General features: G+C 44.3%; 1 protein-coding gene across 9 annotated transcripts in view; it reads right to left on the bottom strand.

Moving 5' to 3' along the window:
• The window catches only part of SLC24A2 (solute carrier family 24 member 2), a 901,628-nt gene that overhangs the window by 205,619 nt on the left and 672,997 nt on the right, over window positions 1-23,012 (bottom strand). For 6 of the 9 annotated variants that reach the window (XM_078675953.1, XM_078675950.1, XM_078675958.1 and 3 more), the window contains one exon: window positions 14,554-14,604. The exons of the other annotated variants lie outside the window; for them this stretch is intronic. In XM_078675953.1, the coding sequence (XP_078532079.1) occupies window positions 14,554-14,604 (51 nt within the window). The remainder of the gene's footprint in view (window positions 1-14,553; window positions 14,605-23,012) is intronic. 9 annotated transcript variants of the gene reach the window in all.

The following is a 23,012-nucleotide window of genomic DNA, read 5'->3' as shown; positions in this document are numbered from 1 at the left end:
TGTATTTCACTCTTTCAAAAGTTGTGATAATAAGTAACTGGTAGGATGATACTGACTGATGATTGTGGAATATAGCAGCAGCGGAAAAAATGAATCCTGTCTTTAAAGCACCATGTTGAGGCCAATCACCTTCTGTCATAGGGTGTTTCATATAACCACACTGTCTGATTCTAGCAAGTCATCTGTTAGAATATTTAGATTTTTCTTTATGCTCCATAAAAATGACTTATTAGAGGAAATTCATCATGTCTGCAGGGAAATATAAACACAGCATAATGCAAAACTTTTCAATGAATGCAGAATAAAAAGTATTTGCATTTTAGAGTTTGACCATTCATTACTGCTGTTGCAAAATATGATAGAAATCACAATCAATTTACTTGAAAGGAAGACAATGGAAATTAGGCAAATTATCAGCATCATAAATACTAAATGTCGTTTTTCTGTAGAAAATTAAATCTGTTAAAGTTCATGCATGCAGATTAAAGTGTAGATCTGGGGCTGTGAAATAGCCGAGTACACACTGAATACCACATTTCTAATCTTACAAACCAGTGCATTTTGGAGTTATAATCTTTACTTGCGTCAATTAATTGAATTGGATTTACACACAAAACAGAGAAATGATATGTGAAGTTAAACCATAGGCCTGGGCACATGGCATTTGGCATTGAGGGAGACGCCTGGCAATCATAAGTGTGATATATGTTAGAACTAGAGAGATGTTGGTATTGCACTGCTAAATAGGCATGATTATATAAAATAAAAATGATGTAAAGAGCTAAGGTGTGCATTGCATTGTTATCTATAACACATCAGTTCAACCAGGGAAGAGGTTAGATGCATGGGGAGACTGAGGGCTTCTATCACCCAGTAGAAGTCATTTCTTAAAGTAGAGGCTATTTATTTACTTTATTGACACTCACATTCTTTCTTTACTTGGAATGAAATTTCCTCCACACAGGGTCTAAACATTAAAACGGATTCACACATGCAAACCACCCATACCAATTATAAAGTCTGACTATCCATGTGGATTTTTTGTGTACTTTCTGTCACTGTATGTGTGTCTAAAGGTGAGTTTTCTGCGCTGCATACATGCCAACTGTGTGTTTTTGCCTGTAGGTATACGGGTGTCTACAATTCCATAGTCTGAGTATGCCCGTGTACCCGCATGGGAATGCTACCTTCATATGTTGGTGTATGTGCATGTTGTTCTGTGCAAAGCATACAAAACTTAAGGCAACTCATCAAGGTTCATCTAAAACATGACCAAACTTAGACAGACATATGAGGGCAACAATGTAATTGTGAAAACTAATACAAAAATGTATTCAGTGCATTCATAAAATCTAGACAGTACAAATGTGTTACCATTCACATCCACGCTCCAATCATATCTGCATTCACACTCAGTTCAACCACATTGTAAAAACAAGGTTCACAACCAAAGTACACAGATGAGAACATAAACAAAATTATAAAGAGAATCACTACAGGTTGCGCTCAGATCCTGCAATACAAGAATGTTCCAGAAGGACTAATGGTATATAACAAATTATTAATTAATTTAAAGGAACAATTGGTGGCTTGACAAAAGGATTTCATTTAAAAGAAATCCTATTGTCAAGCCACCGACTGTTGCAATGCAGCAGTTCCGAGACGCGACAAAGCTGCAGTGTGAATGCCTGTTGTGTTGATGTCGAGGTTGCCGTTGTCATGGCTGTTTATGTGAAGTGCAGTCCGGGATGCTGTATGCAGTCGGGGCGATGCATTGGTTACAAGGAGCTGCGAGGCTGCAATGCAGAGTTTGGTGTCATCATCGAGGCTGCCGTCGATGAGAGATGCAAGTGCCTGTGCCGAGGATGCGTTGTGCAGTGGAGGTTCCGAACCCAATGTGGGCGGTAGTGGTGATGCGAGACAGGTTGATTCCATGTAGCAGCGGAGATGCATCGGTTCTGTTCAGGGTTGCACCGCACAGCAGACAAGATAGATTGGTTCTGCTAGATCCTCAGAGGCTGGTCAAGCACCTTAAACCAACTTCCAAGGGTCCAGAACTGGAGTGGTGCCACTTGACAGGGTAGACTCACAGATGGCAGAGTCCAGGTGCAGATACAAGGTTGTTGGAAGCCTGTTATGTCTCTGAGACTTCTAATCAGAAGACCAGCCGACTACCCCTTGGAGTCACTCTGGGGTTTGGGCTCAAGTGATGCAGGTCCAGTCCTTCTCACCCAAGTAAGAGGGCAGCAGGTCAGCACAGCAAATCCAGAGTCCAGCAAAGTGCAGTCCAGCAGAGTAGCACTCCTTCAGCAGCACAGCAGTCCCTCTTCCTAGCAGAGTATCCACAGGTCCAGAAGTATACTGAAGTGGTGGTGTCTGAGGTACAGTATTTATACCCAGCTGTGCCTTTGAAGTGGGGGGAAGCTTCCAAGGGTTTCCATTTGAAGTCCCCAGGCACCATGCCTCCTCTATCCTGGCTCCAGACTACCTTCAGGGAGTATGCAGCCCTTTGTGTGGAGGAAGGACACAGCCTACTCAGGTATAAGTAGGGTTGGACCCAGCTCCTCCCTGCCATCCTGCCAGTGATGGCCCATTCTGGCACACCTAAGTTCCCTATTGTGTGTCGCTTTCTAGGAGAAATACAAAGAGCCTAACTGTCAGCTACACCAAGTTATGTGACCAGAGACAGGCTACAGGCACTAAATGGAAAAGACAGAAAAATGGCAACTTTTTAAAAGTGGCATTTTCAGAATGACAATTTCAAATCCCACTTCACCCTGAGTTAGGGTTTTAAATTGTGAGCCCAGAGACACTACATTTTAACTGTTTATCTCTTCTCATTTGGAAATTAGACTTCTAAAATGTAATAAGGCAATTCCAATATTATCCCATGGGGGCGAGGCCTATTAGTAGTGAAAAGCGAATTTGAGAGTTTTTTATTACCAGGACAAGTCAAACTTAAAAGTACATGTCCTACTTTTTAAATCCATTACAACATGCCCTCTGGACTGCCCACGGCCTACCCAATGAGTGACTTATATGTATTAAATAGGAAGGTTTGGGCTTGGCAAAAGGTTTATTTTGCCAGGTCGAAAATGTCAGTTTAAAACTGCACACACAAACTCTGCAATCACAGGCCTGAGACATGTTTAAAGGGCTACTTAAGTGGGAGGCACAACCAGTGCTACAGGCCCTCTAGTAGCATTTAATTTACAGGGCCTGTGTACCTGCAGTACCACTTTACTAGGACCTTATAAGTAAACTAAATATGCCAATTGGGGATAAGGCAATAGTACCATGTTTAGAGGAGGGGGCACACACACTTTAGCACTGGTTAAGAGTGGTAAAGTGCACAGAGTCCTATTGCCAGCAAAAGCTAGATCCGAAAAAATACTGAAAGAAGGGAAAAGTTTGGGGGAAGACCACCCTAAGGCTGACAGGTCTAACACATTGAATTTGGCAATATCTGTTTGCTTGCAACGTTGACATTCTAGTACTGTATATTTGATGAGTAAAAGTCAGAATACGATCTAGTTACTATCTGGCTAAATAGATATCTCCTGCTGCACAAGTTGCACGCTCATTGCTACTTTCAACCATAGACGTATAGCATTAAAAATGTATTACATTTTTAACTAGATCACTGAGCTGATGGATAATATCAATTTGGACAACAGTGTGATAGATTTAATTTGTGGGTGTAGCTACTGAATTATAATACTTCAGAATGGAATGAGTGATCTATTCCGGTGCTGTGAAGCATGTTTGGGGTGGAGGTTTTCTGGGACTGCTAACAGCTTCTCTGAACCTTTGGTAAGAAACGGGTGGTGAGAAGAAGTTATGCACCTATTGCTGCCCAGCCCCTAGGCAAGGTTTTGACATGTAAGGTGTTGCTAGGGCTACATGAGTTTGCTTCCAGGTATCTGGGCCAGGCCCAGGAGTCTAGGGGTGACAATTCACCACCTCCAGTCATGGGAAACCCAGAGACAATTAAGCTGGCTACTCAAGTACATGTTCAATACCACTCTGGCTGCTGTTTCAAGCTCAAGAAGAGGCTGGTAGAAATGTGCCTACTTGGGAGGAGTTTGTGACCTGAATTTCTTCAGGTATCACACAGAGTTAAAAGGGTGGATAACAAAGATGTATTTATTCGAGTCGTTTGAAGCGCAACAAGACAGACAGGAGGAAAAAGCATCGCACATGAGATTTGCTTTTTCACTCATGTATTGGCCACTGAACAAAAGTGTCAACAGAACATCATGACATTCAACATTTAATATATCAAAATGGCTTTAGACATTTACAACAAGCAACAATGGGATGTCAGGTTTGTCTAAGCTCTTCAATCCTAACAAGTTTCATATATTTTGGTCTAGCAGATTTTGCTATGTGCTTTAGCAAATATTCTATGGGACTTTTATTACACTAGTTATCTGACCACCCCATACAACTCCATCCCAGACCAATCTGCTTGAAAATTTACAGATCTATCTTAGGTGATGCATGCCCTCTTTGAACATTTCTTTATAGAAACACCAAACCAGCCAAAAGGTACTAGTTATTCCAAAATTGTTTTTATATGGATCTGTGGTGTCTGCCAAAACTACAGAGTCACTCTGTCCAGCTACATAGCATATACAATGCAGGTTTAAAATTCATTACAAAGGCAAATGGTTCGGCTTTCTGTCAGGGGAGGATTTTGTTGCTAATTTGGTGACTTTGTATATTTTGTCCCTAATTGTCTTAGAAACAAAAACCCATAATAAAGCAATATCTTGAGCTTAGGTTCTCTTTGCAATACAAGCTGAATTAGTAGAGTTAATCTCTAGTCTCAAAGAGGAGTGTTATTAAAAGAATTTCGAGGGTGAAGTTTGCTTTGTGGTGAACATAAAATGTATATACAGCAAAATACTGCATACTGGTCACTTTTAACATACACCTAGTATTTTGTTTTAATATCTTTAAGAATGTCTAACTGCATGTACATCTTTACTTGTGAAAAGAAAAAGCTGTAAATCCAGCAACTTGTTATCTTAAAGCAAAGTATAACAAATGAATGTATAAGGATATCTAGTGAGTAGCACTGTCTCCTTAAGACAGGAGAGGCTTCGAAACAGCAAACACTTCCTAAACGAAAAAGCCAGAAGACCACCAAATAAAATGTTGTTATGTCAGCATAGTAAACCCATTGAAAAGCAGACACTGCCTGTAACCTAACAAAATGGCTCCTTGATGCTCTATCTCTAGAACCTAATTGGAACACAAATGGAGCAATGTAATCTTCTACAAAATGCCATGGCCTTGAAAGACAGCCCAACCATGCAATTTCAAAAAGTGGAAAACACATGAAAAGCAATGGCTGTAGGGGACTGACACAATGTCCACTTTCTCTGTGCAGTTCATATTGCACTATTCTGAAGAACTGATGACATGAGGTGTTCCAGACAATTAAAGCTTTGGATTGCCAGATCTAAAAATAATGCCCACTCCTCCTTATATTTCCAATTGTCACATGGTAATGTTGATGGAATTAGTCTGGTGGCAGGACCAGTGACAAAGGTGGACCAATGTCTTCCTCCAGAATCGTCAAGCATAAAGTGGCCTATTATATCACTGTATCTTGTCATGATTGTTTTGAGCTGAAGGATATTAGCTAAGGCTCCAAGTGCATAGCATTTATGATCTCAACCTAAGAGGCGTAACGTGGCTGTGAGATACGGCTTGTACTTCTTGGTTAAAATGAGCACTGACAGCTCAGCTCCCCTTTTGCCTCTGGAGGTAACTTGATTTGTACACTGCAGAAATAGGGTCCAATTACTCGGACCGCCAGACTCGCGGTGGCGCGGCAGTGGCGGTACAGCCAACACCACACTAGCGGTCCAACTGTAGCATTAAGGTTTAAATATTTTATTAGTAATCACATGAATCAAAGACAGTGGAGTACAGTAGTCAAACCATCATTCGGCTTTCACATACTGTATGGAGGTCTCCATCTCAAGTGACTCCAAGCTTGACATGTGGTTTTTATCAGTTAACCTAACTCAACTAACAAGGAAAATGAAACACCCTCCCAACCCACCGCCTTCCGCCCCTCCAGTACTCAACTTTTGGGTGTGTGGCCTTTTATTGCAGGGGGTTGGATCTGAGGCCCTCCCTCATGGCATGTGGTTCGTGCTACTCCTTCTCCAGAAGCTGAAGGATTCGTATGTATTTAGGACAGGTAAGCTCCTTGAATTCTGTGAACAGGAGACTGAGAAATAGGTGCCCTATCTCACGAAACAAGGCCTTAGACATTGTGAGGGTGGCGGACATCCTCTCCATCTCCAGTATATACCATATCCTGTGGAGTCATCCAATGTGTGTGTGGGTGGCAACAGACCCCCAGTGCAAGAAATTATTCTGGAGCACGGCCCCCAGGGCCAACCCAATCTGTCTACCTCTGCGAGACTTAAGGGGAAAGGTCAATGGGTTTGGTAAATCCCAGGGCGGTTTAGGCCGAGATCCGGGGAATTTGAGTGTCAAATGCGTGTCTATTGCATCTAAAATCTGTGTCAAATATGCAGCAATCTGTGGACATTCCCAAAGTATGTGTAGAAGAATGCCTGGCTGTCCTCAGCCCCGCCAACAGTACGTCCTGGATTGACTCAGGGTAAAATCGACATTTTCAAACAGCGGTGTCATGGGGGATGGGAACGTGGTGAGACCCCTGCGACCTACTATGGAATCCCAGACGCCCAGAGCCATTTTAATGATGGGAGAGCCCAAAAGGCTCCGCGGTCTATCTGCTCTTTTGAGAAAGGGCACCTTCCAGAGGGGGAGCAGTGCAGGTGTCCTATCTTGAATCAACCAATGTTTCTCAGACTCCCCTCTATTCCATTCTACTAGGTACCTAGCCGCCCCAGTCTGATGCATTGACAAAATTGGGCACCACGAAACCGCAGAGGAAATGGACCAAGTTTTCTATGCCTAGTTTTAATTTGGCCCTACAAAAGGGTGGTCCACTTGGGGGTACAGATATCAATTCTGCATGTGATGCACTTGATAAACGTATCCTGGAGGCATTGGATAGTACTGCTCCTTGGTCCTTGAGAGAGTCGGGTAGGCGGCTTAAAACCGCACCATGGTTCAGCAATGAACTTAGAATAGCTAAATCAGCCTGTAAGAATCTCAAAAGAGTTTGGAGGAGAAATTTCGATGAGCCTAGGAAAACTGAATATAAATCTAGTCTAAAAAAATATCACGCTCTGATCAGGAATGTGCAGGACACTTACTGCAGTGACAGGATTGAGACAGCTAAGAACTCTTCGAAGGAACTTTTTACTATCTTCAAAGAGATCTCGTCACTAGCAAGAGTGACAGCGGACTTCTTCGCGGAGAATGTGGAAAAAATCTATTCTACCTTCTCTGACTCAGTACAACATGGATGTGCGGATAGCGAGGGGACATCCAATATATCAGAAGCAGAATGCCTCTGTGAATTTGTAGCCCCCAGTGGGGACGTACTTAAAGACGTAGCCCTAAGTATTAAGTCATGTTCACCTAGAGATCCGGCACCCCTAGATTCTTAAGAGGGAGTCTAGTTGTATTAGAGCCTTATGTCAGACACCTTCGTAGCTCTCATTCACCTCTGGAACTGTCCCTAAAAGATGGAAAGAGGCTATTGCCATTCGCCTAAAAAAGAAATTGAACATTATCATGAGCCAGATGGAAAATCTACGCCCCATTTCACTGCTGCTTTACTTTGCTAAATTAGCAGAGAAGGTGGTAAACACCCAATTGACAGCTCACATTAATCACCATAACCTACTTCACCCTACTCAATCGGGTTCCCGTGCCACATACTCTACCGAATCGGCACTGCTTTTATATACTGAAACCATCCGTAGACATGTAGACGAGGGACAAACGGTTGCTCTAGTCCTTTTAGACCTCAGTGCCGCATTTGACACTGTTGCCCATCATACTATACTTCAGCACCTAAGGGAAGAGGTAGGGCGATGGAATGGTTAAGGTCCTTCTTACATGTCAGCAGTTTTCAGGTGTCGCAGGAACTCTTCTATTCCATAAGCGTCAAGCTGGACCAAGGGGTCCCTCAGGGCTCCATACTCAGCCCCACCCTCTTTAATGTCTACATTACCCCCCTGGCAGAGATTATAGGGAAATTTGGTGTCAGTGTGGTGTCATACGCTGACGACACAAAACTGGTGGTGACATTAACTCAAGATTCTGATGAGGCAGCCATCAATTTTTCAACGTGTCTACAAGAACTGGTGTCATGGATGGCTTATAATTGCCTTAAAATCAATGGCAATAAAACTGAGGTGCCAGTGACAGGTAAGGCCTCAGACGTTGGGACCAACCCCTTCCCCAAAGGATCAGGTAAAAAACCTGGGAATGTGGTTGGATGCCAAACTATGTTTTGAAACTCACACCAGGCGGGTGACGGGAAACTGTTTTGGGGTCCTGCGTAGTCTCCGGTAGACCTTTGATATACTCCCTATTTCAGCGAGTAAAACGATGGTCCATGCTCTTGTGACATCACGTCTGGACTACGGAAATGTTCTTTACCTAGGAGCAAATATTAAATGTTTACAGAGACTCCAATGGATTCAGAATGCTGCAGCGCGTCTCGTTTTAATGCTCCCAAGGAGAGCCTCATCCAACAAGGCCCTGGCTTCCCTTCATTGGCTCCCGGTGAGGCAACGAGTTCTTTTTAAAGCTATGTGCGTCAGCCACCGCATCCTGCAGAAGAAGGGGCGTTCCTATCTGAATGACCTTCTTACCCCGCATACTCCCATCCGCCGTCTGAGATCAAGTGGGATGGGTCAGGTTAGCATTCCAACCATCAGAAGAGCTAGGATGGGCAGTCGCTCCTTTCGCTTTTTAGCTGCCACACATTCGAATAAACTCCCGATAGGGCTCCGGCTGGAATCCTCAGAGATTATTTTGCGGAGAAAGCTCAAGACGTGGCATTTCCCATCTGTTAATCTTCATGTTTGAAAGCAAATAACAAGGGTGATAGGGGGCATCCCTGTCTGGTACCTTTCCTGATGGGGAAAGGAAGAGAAGAAACCCTGTTTACTCTGACCACTGTCTTGGGGGAGCCTTAACAGCTCGTCACCCAAGCCCGGAAGCGGTCTCCAATTCCGAAGTGGGCTAGGTCTTCTCCATGTATTGCCAGTGAACCCTATTGAATGCCTTCTCAGCATCGAATTTCAGGAGAAGGGATTCCAGTCTTGTGTGGTCTACCTTATCTATGAGGTGCAGAATCTGCTTTGTGTTGCACTGCTCTACCTAACTTGGATGAAACCGGCCTGATCCAGGTCAATGGTGCTCGGCATTATAGGGCCCAGACGAGCTGCTAGAATGCTCGTAAAAAGCTTGATATTGACATTGAACAACAATATCGGGTGGTAAGAGCCACAGAGTTGCTTAACCTTCCCCGGCTTTGGGATTACGATGATAGCTGCTGCCAACATATTAGAGGGTACCGAGCCAGGGGCCCCAAATGAATTAATAGGTCTTGTGAGGACTGGAGCCAGGACCTGACAGAATGACTTGTATCCGTCTGGGCCTGGGGATTTTAATGGCTTGAGACAGGAGATAGCGAAGATTACCTCCTCCACCCTGATTGGGGTATCTAACGCGGTTGCCTGGGAATCATCCAAACTTGGGAGTTTTCATCCCTTCCAAATAAGACTCTATATGTTGCGTTGTTAGCTCTTGACTCTCGTATAGCTCTGCATAAAAATTGTGGAACTCATTTGCTATCTGCTCATCTCCCACTATCTCACCACCTACCTGGGATTTCAGTGACTGAACACTCGTCCGTTGTCTCTGGGCCCTTAACTTGTTTGCTAATAACCTCCCAGATTTGTCCCCCCCCCATGTAAAAAGAGTGTTTCAGGCAGAGGACAGCATACTCCACCCTGTCGATGTCAATCCCTGCCAGTTGAGCCTGCGCCAAGCGTAGTTGGTACCAAACCCTGGGAGCCCCGTGCGACTACGTATGCATTCCAGTTCCCTGACTTAGGCTGTCAGCTGGTCCCGTTTCGCTCTACGCGCCTTATTGTTGGCTGCTGATATCGCCATGAGTTCTCCCCTAACTACAGCGTTCATGGCCTCCCTGTGTGGAAATAGTGATATCAGGGGTATCGTTCTGTGCAAGATAACTGTGGATGGCGTCCGTAAGTTCCTGTACAACTGTGGGCCTTAACAGCAAGGTCTCCCTTAGCCTCCAGGTACCTTATTGATGTTTCTGCAGCAGGACCTCCAACGTGAGAATCACTGCATCGTGGTCTGTTAATTCTGCTGGCTCTATCTCTATGCCCTGCATGATGAGTTGGACCTCCCAGGTCCCTAGTATGTAGTCCAATCGGGCGTAGGTTTTGTGGGTATGTGAGTAGAATGTGTATTGGGTAGATTGCGGGTGGGCTTCCCTCCAAAGGTCTAGTAAACCCATTTTTCTGCAGCCACTTGCATCCTCCCTTACAAAGAGCCCTGCTTGATCAGACTTTGAGACAGACCTATGTTGAGTACTAGATTCAAGTCCCCCCCTCTCAGTGTCATGCGGTTGTGTGTGGACATCACCTCTGAGACTGCTGTCTTGAGGAACTGCTCCTGACCCGTGTTCGAGGCGTAAAGGTATCCCACTACAAGGTCGTGACCCCCAATTTGGACTGACTGTACTACATATCTGCTTTTGACCTCTGCTATTTTGGGGCCCACCTTCCCTTTAAACCTCTGCGCTACTAGCAGAGCCACTCCTGCTTTTTTATCCGGAGTGGTGGACAAGAATTGGGGTGGGAACGCTTGTGCTTTAAGGAGGTGGCAATCTTTGCTCAACAAGTGAGTCTCCTGGGGGAGGGAAATAGCCGCCTCTGTGTTTTTGTGGAATAATAACATGCTCTCCTCTTGATGGGGTATTTGGGCCCTTAACATTTAGTGAGAGTACCTTAATTACCTGTGGCACCATAACTAATGTGGGGTGAATCATCTAGGTGACCCCTGCCGTCTTTCATGATACAGGTCTCCTGCCGCCCCCTCGACCAGGGTATTACCCACGTATAGGCCATTTGTGCATGTGTGACCCTCTTTAAGTGAGTACTGGATACCCCCAAACATAAAGTAAACATAACTGAAAACTTAAGGCAGACAGTTTGAGTCAGAGACCCGCTGGTCGAGTCCACAAGTCCCTGACAAGGGTAAACATTAGGGATGTGTGGTGGCCCATGAGTCCCCACCTCCCCCCCGGCAGCCCCCGCCCGCCACCATATCAAACCAGTACTTTACTGGTCTGGGTTTCATGTTGCGGTGTTGTCTCGTTGTTCCCTTGACAGTGACTCCAGTACCGCCTGGCGCTCCTTCGCCATAGTGGCCGGTCGTCCTTTTCAGATCCAACGATTCCTCCTTCGCTGCGGCCTTGGCTCTCCCTTCTCCGAGTCTTTGTTTAAGGAGTAAAAGATGTTGCACTTTTCTTGGAGGGACCAAAGCTGGAGTAGTTTACCCTCCCACCGAAAGATAAAATGAAAAGGATGGCCCCAGGAATATGCAATCCCAAGGTTGCGTAGGTGTGCAGTGGCTGTACGGAACTCCCATCTTTTCTGAAGTGTGATCATGGCCAGATCCTTATATAGCATTGGAGTATGACCCCGGAACTCCAATGACTGTGTTTCCCTTGCTTTTCACAGGATCGTCTCCTTTAGCTGAAGTCTGGGAGGTATGCTAATATGCCCAGAGGCAGAGCCGCAGGGTGCTGCGGTAGGCCCACTCTGTGCGCCTGGTCAATTTTGATTTTGTTGTCCTGTTGGGCCCCTAGTATGTAATTGAAGAGTTCCCATAGATATTGAAAAAAAAAACAAGCCCTCTGCCTGTGATGGAACTCCTTTGATTCCGAAATTATTGCCTTCAACTGTGGTTCTCTAGGTCCTCAGTGTGCGCCTGTAGCTCAATTTGTTGCTCCCGGAGGTGAATCACTTTTTGTTGCAGGGACTCCACTTCCTCAAACCGCGCATGTTCACTGTCTTCCACAGTCGCCACTCTATCCCCCAGGGAGTCTACCTCCCGCCAAACGTCTTTGATGTCACTGGAGAGTTCCCCTTGAAGAGTCTGAATGTCGTCTCTCATTGAGGCTAAAAGGGACTCCAGGAATGTGCGAGTCACTGGCTCCTCCACTTTTCCCGACTCTTGGTCGGATTGGCTACTCTGGTGCGTTTGTCCATTGCCCTTCGGCCCCGAAGGGAGCCTGGTTAGCATATCTTTTAGAGTAAGGTCCTTCTTCCCCTTTGTGGCCGCCATATTGGGGATACGGTCCGGCAAGTGGTAAAAGCCCCAATTGCTGTTGCCCCTGTTGAGTGGGGGTTCTTTGTCCTAGGGGAAGCTTGCTAGGGTTCAAGAAGCTACTCTTCAGCTAGACCGTCCCACACTCCCTTCCACAGCTCTGAGGGCCCGGTCTCAGCGGCATTGTCCGCATCACTCCTCCTAACCCTCGGCAGTCCAGGGCCCGAAGCGATGCAGCCCCCTAGCTCCTGGGCCCTCTGAGGTCCAATAGACCCGACTCAGAATGCTGGCGCCTGGCCGGGGTGCCCCTGTTTTCCTGTTGGGCTTGGGATTCCATTGGCCGCTCCCTCGCCGACTCTCAGGGGAATATTGCAGGATCCTAATTTGGCCTCCTGTGCACTGCAGATTGGGATATGTCATTGGTGGGGGCCCGCTGCTCTCCTTCTCCACCCCTACTCCCTGGTGTCAGCGGCAAGGCTCGGCTGGCTGTCCCCACCTTCCTGCTTGGCCTGGCGAGGTTCCTTCTGGCTAGGAGTGCCCCTCAGTCTCACTCCGCTAGGCCACGGCATGCCCCAGTAGCATGGCGCCTGTGGTAGGCCTTGTGGCTCAGGCGCGGCACCCTCTGGTCGCTACCTCCGCACACCCAGGGATGATCACCCAGGTATGGCTGCTGTTGCTGCCAGTGCTCGTAGGCATGTGTGGCCGCCGCTCCCCAGCTCCATCCACTTTTTCGCATCTCCGCTGACCTCCGCCGAGGTCAAAGGCTCTGCTTTCCCCCACCGCAGGCCCCCGGTAACCAGCGGCTCCAGCTTGGGACTTCTTTGGTGTGCGCCCGCTGAGACCCTAGCTGCTTCCTTCCGAATGTGGCCTGAGGCTTGGTGTGGCGGCCGCCATTACATTTCTGTCTCGTCTCGCTTTGGCCGGTCACGATGCTGTAGAAACTCCCGCCGGCACAATCTCGCTCCAAGTCATAGTGCCAGATGGTGGTCCCCTCTGGGATCAATCTATGAGACCCCCAGAAGTCGGGGGTCGCCTTAGGAAAGTGGCTGCGGTGGCGAGCCAGGAGATGAAGACAAACACGTCCTATCCGCTCGCCATCTTGGCCACAACCCCCAACTATCCGATTATGATGGGTGGTCGAACTGCCATGGGACTGCCAACGCCACCAGGGAACCGCTTTCCCTGAAGGTGATGTGCGACGGTCCAACCAAGCATATTACGAGTTTCCCCTCCGCTCCCCGGTTCCACAGCCATAAAAACCATGGTGGAGAGGAAACAAAGGCCCCCCTGTGTGCATGCACACCAGTTCCGACACAGCATGGACATTACAGTCCATGCCGTGAAGGAACCTTGTGTGGAGTTCCCATTGCGGTGCCTTTTTCAAAGGCACAGCTGCCTTTGAAAGAGTTACCGCAGCGGGACCCGCCACGCCCCCTGCACGCCAGATCACTTTTAAGTTGTAATCTGGTAGGCCGGAGGTAGCAACTCTTGACGGTGCTGGGGCAAGGCGGTGGCTTACCGCCCACCCACCGCACAGCCAAAATGTTGTAATCGGGCCCATAGTGATTGTGACTTCTCTGTTAGTGTTAATAGCGTGTGGTCCTGATGCTGTGTTAGTGACGTGCCTGCTGGGCCAAGGAGCGTTTATACAATTCAACATGAAGTTTGTGTCACTCAGTCCAAAAATGGGCACAAAACTGATAAGTGTGCACTGTGCACCTAAATTAATTTGCTTTTTTTTAATTGTAGTTTCGTTTTGCTAAAACACATTTATACCAGCCCTGCATTCACTGGTACACCACCCCACCCAAGAGCACGCGCATGCAAGTGCGGCAGTTTGTTAGATTTCGGTACCGAAATATGAAAATAGCAAATCAGTGTTCATGAATGAATGTTTGTCACATATTGCGTTTGGACAGCTGCCAGGCAGCACATTTTATCACCGTCCATTATTCATATAAATTTCAGACCAATAACAAGGTGCACATAAGGGTTTGATGATCCCTGAGAAACTACAATATCTCTGTCCACCCCTCCCCCACTTTCAAGTCTGACTGGCCACAATGTATCACCCCCACAACAATAGCTCGTGACAAAAACATGAAAAGAAAAGGGATGTTTTAACATGACACTGTCTCACTGTAACCCACATGCACAGGGCTGCAAGATAACCTGTAGCATGCATTCAGGCAAGCAGTAAAAATATAAATAAAAAACCTCTCTGACTGAAAGAAATGAGTTTGATATGAACAGTTCCGAAAAAATAATTCTTACCTTCCTCAGTCATTGTGTCATAATATTTTAGTTTTCCATACGCTCCAAGCTCTATAACGTCACAGTAAAAGACACACAGTAAGGAACTAGAATACTTAAGAACCCACATGAATACTAGCGTGCTTAAAAAGAAACAGTCAGCAAACAAGCATGCACACGTACAATGCTAACAGCCAAAAGCGATTTTAATTTCACTACAAGCGTTTCAAATTATTAACGTTCGAAACGGCACAAACAACCTCCTTGACTGGAAAGGTGACTGATACACATGTTCCTCACCTATGACAATGATGCAATTCACAGTAGCGGCTCGCACAGGTAAGAGCGGTAAGGCGGGGTGGAAGTCGACAGATGGCAGGATAAGTAATAAAAAATAAATGAATATATAAAAACACTTACCTTGCGCTCGCTGCATTGCTGACTAGGTATGTGGTTTTATTTATTTAATATTACCTATCCTGTCGTCTGTCGACTTCCACCACCCCCACCTCGCTTCCGCCCTACCGCTATTACTTGTGCGAGCGGCTACTGGCATTTCATAATAATACAGAACTCCCAAGAAGGTCGATAACCTGGGCCAGAGCTTAATTTCGGACGATGGTGCAGGTGGCACTCATTGTTAGGGCCCAGAACTTTTTTTCCTACATCACACGTTGACATAGAACACGTGAAACAAATGCAGGAATGGTAGAAATGTGGGAAAACAGTGACAAAGGCAGGAAAGAAGCATGAAAAAAATGAGTAATAGTGAGATAAATGTGCAGGGAGTGTACGGTAGTGGACAAAAGAGACATGAAATGGAATTAAGACTAGATAACCTTGGTTATCAGCCGGCCCAGCACCTATCAACGCCGGCGGCATGCTTCTAAGAACAACTTTGAGCCCTGGCGTATATTCATTTATAATGTTTTTACAAATTCGGCACTGTGTACTACTATATCACATGAATTGTATTGCATAACAATTATATCGCATCCACTGCATCAACCTAAGCACTACCTTTCAAGGTAGGCATAGGTTTGAACGTGGGTACTCGCAAATATATTTCCAGAGGCCGAAGTTTGATCTTTGGTGTGACAGAGGACCACACTTATGCCAGCAGGGTGGTGGTGGTGGGCCTGGGGGCGTAGCGTGGGTGTAGCAGAAGAGAAGCATGTACATCTAGTGGCTGAACTGAATTGCACAATGTGGAACCAGAAAACCTGCGATGACTCCCGGCTTCACCACTTGACCAAATTGTATGATCCTAAGCAGTTGTTTCATTTCAATTTCCCTCTTTTTCTTTATCACATATAAGAGGACCTCGAAATACATGACTTCAGGTTGTGTGCTGTACAAAACCTTCTCCTGTGTTTGGATTTAATCACTAATGGCATTGTTGTCAGAATGGGGGTGGGGATCATAAACCGTTCTCAATTCATATTTGAACACTATCACTTTTTAAATTCTGAATGCACTGCTAAAATCTTATATACTAAGGTGAAGTAGTTATGCAGGTTACAGAAATAAACTTTATGAATTTTAAAGAGGCTCTCAAATATTTATTTTTTTACGTTTGTTGTCTTTAAAAACGAAGGTGTTCCTAAAGTTAAGGGGTGCAGTACATCCTAGTTACTTCCTTTCTTCAACTGCAATTAACCTTTAGATAAATGCCAGCTGTTTATTTGAAATGTATTTACTTTTTAATGCTGAGTCCAGTAAGCAGCAGCCCAGTAGAGCTGTTGCCCAGAGCGCCAAATGTAAAGATATCACGAGTCCCGCATGCGGCCCCCGGGCCGTACTTTGAGTATCACTGGGTTAGAATAACAAGGGTATACAATAGCTAAGAGGGTTAGATAGATGATGCAAAGATAAAAATAATAATAAAATACTTACTATGACAATGTGGTGGTATACGATGTACTATAACAGTGGGCCAATAATGGCGACATCAATATAACGTCATACTATCAATACAGAGATATCAATCGATGAACAGGAGATTATTATATGGAGATAAATCTGGCAAGAGTAGAAGCAGCATTAATTTGTAGAAAAGTTATCACAGGCATTTCAATTTTACAGTGGTCGATTAAACTCTCTTTTGTTAGTATTATTTATTTTACAATTTCATTTTAGACCCAATTTTTACTTCCAAAAAGTGTACCCCTCTCACATGCAAGGTATCCCATCTAAGGTATATTTCTTTGGTGTTTCTGAGGCATTCAGTACAGGGCTGCTCAGTGATGGAAGCTTATGAACTGCTGCACATGGTCCTGAGAAGCAGCAGGTACAGCATCTGTCTATTGCAAATGGCCATTAAAGCTCCACCCTTGTCCCTCCCTTTTTTTAGGTCTTACCAACAGACAGCTTTTAGCTGTCAATTTAAGAAAGACCTCATGTGGGCCATATCGAAAACATACAGTGTGCTTAGAGCTAGCCCATTACTTTTCACTGTTTGGCTTTCTGGTCATTGTCATTTGCTCGCTTATTTGATGGTTTTACTTTTTCTTCTTATGTTTGTCACACCTTTACAACTTTGTGTCTTTACCACATCTTTGCATGGATGACTTGTATCCTTCCACAGCTCACATCATCAGGGAACTACTTTTTTCCTTTTTCTTTGTGCACTCTATGGGAATGCATGTGTTTTTTTCTCTCTCTCTCTCCAAGGTGCTGCTTCCCTTACACCCTGCCCCTGCACTCTTCAGTAGAGGCACAGCAACATATACATTGTTAGATACCTAAACAATAGACCTTTTCAGGTTGTTTTATCGCTTGTGTTCCACAAGTTGTCTTAAATCCAAAGCACGTAGGCAAAAATGAAATTGTGGCACTGGTGGAGGGGAGGACTGCTACACTCACCTCAGCTGGAGATGTTCTTTCTCCCAAAGGCCTATACATCTGCTCCATGGGCTACTACGGAGCACTATTTGTTCCAGTTCGGAGTTGTGTGGAAAGTAAATTAGTCCTAAGCATACGTTTTCCTTTCATTTCTGACACCTCCTTCTTCACAGCCTCTGACAGCTGTTATGTTTTTTTTACAGCGGCTACTCCTCTGCTAAGGTGGAGAAGCATCGCCCCACTGCTTTTCAGCAGTGCAAAAAAGGAAAAATAAAATGATAACATAAATGTATCATTTAATTTATCAGTGTGAGTCAGGTTAGGGCGGGTCGGACTAGATTGTCAGAGAAGAGGGAGGAGGAAATGTGTACTTAATTGCGCTGATGGTTTACCCGGCCACCTTGGGCTGGCCAAACAGTCATGCACACTTAGCATGTTCTCCACCTGGCTGGATTGTACAGCCTGGGTGGAGAACATGCACCGGCTCCCACTCCATGTCTCTGCGCCGAACCAGGCTGCTTAGATCCCAATCGCGACGCTGATGTCATGCTGGTGACAGCAGCGTCGTGATTATCTTAGGGGAGCCTGTGTTCTTCCAGCTTCCCGGAGTCAGGAAGAGAAGCTGAGGAGAGACAGCGGCTGTGCAGATGTAAGGGTTATTTTTTTTTCACCCGCCACCCCCATTCCATACCAGCCACCAATGTTTTTCAAGTAACAGCAACTAGTCCTCTATGTTATTTTTTAGCTGGATCACCTGCAGAATCTGTTGTTTCCTGCGTGAAATGTATGTGGAAAATAAACCATGCTTTGTATTAAGTTTAAACTATTGAATTCAGAGTTCAATTTCGAGATACCTTAAGATATGTGTTTGCTGCTCCTCTTGCATTTAGGATTTTTTTTTCTTTTACCTTCAGTTTTAAACAATGCTTTACGAACCAGCAAAGGCAAAGCCAATATCTTGTGATTTTCATTATAAAAGTGACTCATTTTGCTTTTGATGATGCTTTTTAGAACTTTGACACATACAAATCTGTGTAATTTTTTTAAAAACACAGTACATGTGCGAAACACAAGGCTTCACAACAGCGCGCACCCGGCATACAGCTTTAGTTATATCCAAGTATGTGAAAAGAGTTCTTTTTTCACTGCTGTCACAGCCAGATTCCGGCTACTCAATATCAGAAAGACTCACAAGCACCCCTCTTACTGATAGTTCAGTTCCTGGATGCCATGTTGGCAATAACTAAGCTGGACGATTGTAAAAGCTTAATAGGGGACTCCCCCATATGCATTTTCACGCCTCTATAAAATCATCGGTTTTACTACACACTCTATGCATTCCTCAGCACCTACCGCCTGCCATACACCACTTCCCTAGGCTGTTTGCTAAACAAGGAATGGCCCATCCCTACCCCTCACAACCTATTTGAAAAATCCTGAAATGCTAATTTTGTCGTGCTTTAAAACCATAATACAATACAAACTTAGGGCCACATGCATCATTGTAAATTGCGGTCGCAAAGGGGCAGATTCGCAGAATGTGCCCCTTTGCAACTGCAATTTTTGCATTTGGGATGCATCATTCCAAATGCAAAAATTGCTATTTAGGTAATCGCTAAAATTGCGATTACCTAAATTGCAATTTCATTTAAGGAATGGCAAATTGCAATTCATTAAGAAACGCAAATTACCATCAATTCAAAGTTGATGATAATTTGCGAGAACTTTAAAAATTGCCCAAAAGTGCATTTTTCAAAGTTCTATGTTGTACACATACATGTCCTTGGGGCATGTGTGTGTGCAACATGTGTTAAAATAGCAACTTCAGGGTGTCCTTTTGGCACCCTTGCACCCTTGAAATTGCATGCGCAATTTGCGAGTACCTATTTGGTACTCGCAAATTGGGCATGCAATTCCCATTGGTTCCTATGGGCCTCCACTCCCCCAGGAATGATTTGGAAGCAATTCCTTATTTGCGATTTGCAATTTGTCAGTTGCAAATAAGGAATGTGTAGAAATCACAATTTATTTTGAGATTCCTACATGCATAAGCATTTGCGATTCCTAAATTGCGATGTCTTAAAAATCGCAATTAAGGAATCGCAAATGCACAGTTTGATGCATGTGGCCCTATGTCTTGCCACATTCTGCCTCCAATCACGCTCTCTCTCTGACAAAACTTGGTCTGTCTCAACTTTCAATGTACTGTAAGTAGGTATGTTTCTGTACATTATTATTTTAGTGTATGTAATGCTGAAAGGGTCTGTGTGCCACAATTCTAATTTAATTTTGTCTTAAAACGTTCTCTCTTTGTGACCACCCATCTACAGTCAGTGGCCTAGTCAATGTGTCATGGGACCTAGTGCAAGCAATGAAATGCCCCCCTGGCTGCTGTGAAATACAACAATAATCAGGGGTCAGTGGGCCCCTCAGGCCGCTGGGCCAATCGCCACTGCACCAGCTGAACCAATGGAAGCTTAGCCCCCCCCCGTCTGCAGCGTAGTTCTCATGTACTGGCATGGTGCTGGCATGGTGCTATGTGCATGACTTCTGGTAGTGGGCCACGTAATCTCTATAAATACAAAAACAAACATAAATTTAAGTGCATTTATTTCATTTGTCTGACATGTCCTCAGACATTTCGCCTTGGAAGCTACATAAGAGCTGCTTTTATTCAAACAACTGGACAGCAGATTAATTAAAAAAAATGGCCTGAGTGGAAAATGGTTTAGAGGGTCAAATAAAATACATTTAAATGTATACATATTGGGTGTAATCAGCATGTACATTATTGGTAAGGATGTTTTAAATGCCTCCGGTAGGAGGGAACCAGGATCACCCGCTCAGTGGTGTAGCATGGGAGGTGCCACAAGGGCGGTTGCCTTGGGTGAAAATATTTTAGGAGCGCAACATTTTAAAAGAAAAAAGCTTGGGGGCTAGGGGTTCAATACTGCATTCAGGAAGTGCTAATGGTCCACAGGTTAGGGGTGTAATGCTTGCCCCGGGCGCTGGCAACCCATGTTACGCCCCCCCCGCATCGTCTGTCGACAGATTCTGAAATAGAAGTTAACATTTAAAGCTTTTTGAATCGCCTGGATTTGAAGGGTTTTCTGAAAATCCGATAGCTTCCCTTTCTTGACAGTGATGGGTTCCAAGTAGTGCATCCCTGTACACCTAAAAATACTTTGGTGTTTTTTTCATACTAGGATTTTAGTGGTCATACTTAACATATTCTGGCCCTTCTTGAATACATTCTTGCTATCTCTTCAATAAAAGCATTATGGTTTAACCTTCCACAACAGTGCCCATCCGTGTTGTATTGTCGCCATTTTTTATGACGTTTTGGTTATCCCAAGGCACAATAGTGGCCCTCCCTTGACAGAATGTGGGTGTAATAGAGGCCAATCTAGAACATATTGTGGCCTTTCATTGCTAAATTCTTGCTACTGAACACAATCTAAGGGGGAAGAGGTACTCAATGGAAATGGTAGGGCTTTGAAACTAAGTATTATTATAAAGGTGTTACTTGAGGAAATGTAAGGCGCTCACCCATAGACTGTGGCATGCTTCTTCAGCTGGCTACCCACTCAGTTTCTGGATGGATTCCAGGTGAGCTCTACCACCTGATGTGGTTGCAAGGGTTTTCTTGTTTTCATTATTTTTTAAGGCCAGAGGGACAATCTTAAAACAACCTAGGGTTATCCTGTAAAGAGTTTGTTCTTGAGTGCTCTGGCTGGACTAAAAACTGTATTTTTAGTATACAAAATGGGTTGCTATTACCCTATCATCCTTCCTAAATTGTTGTAAACATGTTTCAACCAACCTTTGAACTTGTCTTATGGGTCATCATAACGTTTACATTTTCTGGCATAACTCACTATTCAAAATCCCTATTTGGCATACTACACTAGTGGCTTTGGTACATCAATGGTACTACATGCAACATACCATTCAAAAAAAATTAAACATAGACAACAGAAAAGATGGAATGCAAGTTATATGCAGACAACAGAAAGAATGCAATGCAAGTTATATGTATTTGTCATTGGAATAATTTATCAAGAGTTGAGTTAGTTAGTCTCAACCCGGAGAATAAGGGGAAGAGTCACTCTGTTGTCACACATTCTTCAAAGGTTGGATGATGTTGTTTTTAATCCTGACTTTTCGCTGCTATGGGGAGAGAAGGCTAACCCTGGCACAATAGTAGCCTATCCTTTATTTATTGCGGGCTTTCTTGTTGACAATAGTCTTTCTATCTGTGGCATACAAACTGTCCATCCTTGACACTTTTTAGCTGTTCTTGAACACATTATGGCTGTTCCTGGCAAGATGGTGTCAATTATTGGCATACTGCAAGAGTTCTTCATATAACAGTGGACCTGACACAATTATGCTCATCCATTATCTGATGGGGTCATTTGTGACACTGTTCTGGGTATGCTAGCCATTATGAAAATTCCTGCCATTTAATGGGAATCTGTTATATTTAATTATGGTGATGAATGGGCCATGAAAACAAAAATCCCTCCATTTGTGAAACTATCACTTGTAATCAAATGATAGTGTTGATTGGGACCAAATGTGGGAATTGAATATGAGTTTTGGCGGTGCAGAAGTGGTAGCACGCCACCGCCACGTTCCTGCACTGCCAAAACTCATTGCCGCCTGCCTGCCAAATTCCAAGTATTTTTGGGGTCTGGCAGGTGGGTGGCTTGGCGGTCCCAAGGCGGTGCAGTTTAAATGCTCACAGTGGAGCCTTAAACTGGACCTCTGCGGGACGACCAGTACACGTTCCTTATCAATCAATCATCACATTTTATTGATTTAGATCTCTTGCAATATCAACAATTTAAATAAAATGCATAGTCCATCATTTTTATAAAAGTCTTATACAAACAAATTTATAAACATCTCATTTAAAACATGAATAAAGCAGATTTCATAAAATTATACAATTTATAGCAAACAAATGAATTCGGTGGGGATTTCAAAAAAGCGATCACGTCAGTAGAGGAGGAAAGGTTATACATAACAAATAGGTTTTATAAAACGATTTCTAGTTCCTACTACCTCTTTATTAGAGCATACATATAAAATATGTATTAAATCCTGGATTCCATTATTACATTATTCACATATACCACTATCTTTATCTAGTTCACTCCATGTTCTTGTGTAAGACTTTAAAGGCAGTATACCTAGATGGAGCATAGTGATACATCTCCAGACACTATGCTCCAAAGTAAATCTCACATACTGTTGCGGAGTCTTAAAATCTATAGTGGGGGTGATACATTTATAATGGGATAGTTGAAGGCAGTATGCCTTATCAAGCTCATAGCTTAATCAGGGAGTCATATTTTTCAAAAGAGTTTCAAATGCGCTGGGGCCCAGGATTGGAGAATGCTTTCAGTGCACTTGAAGTATTCTAGAGGGGTCTTGACATCTGATTTTGAAGTGTCTTGGTTTTTCCCTGCCTTAAAAGTTTATTTTTTTAATAAGGCTCTTAAGGAACCTTTTCAGCAAGCAAGAGTTTAAAAGCCCATCTTATTATGATGGCTAAAACTATTGAAAATGCCCTTACTGTTCCATGTTATAAGGGACGGATCTGTACCGGGATGGCCTGGCTCAACAAT

This window comes from Lissotriton helveticus, chromosome 2_1 (assembly GCF_964261635.1).
Source record: "Lissotriton helveticus chromosome 2_1, aLisHel1.1, whole genome shotgun sequence".
Taxonomy (NCBI): domain Eukaryota; kingdom Metazoa; phylum Chordata; class Amphibia; order Caudata; family Salamandridae; genus Lissotriton; species Lissotriton helveticus.
This window is presented reverse-complemented; position numbering and strand designations above follow the sequence as displayed.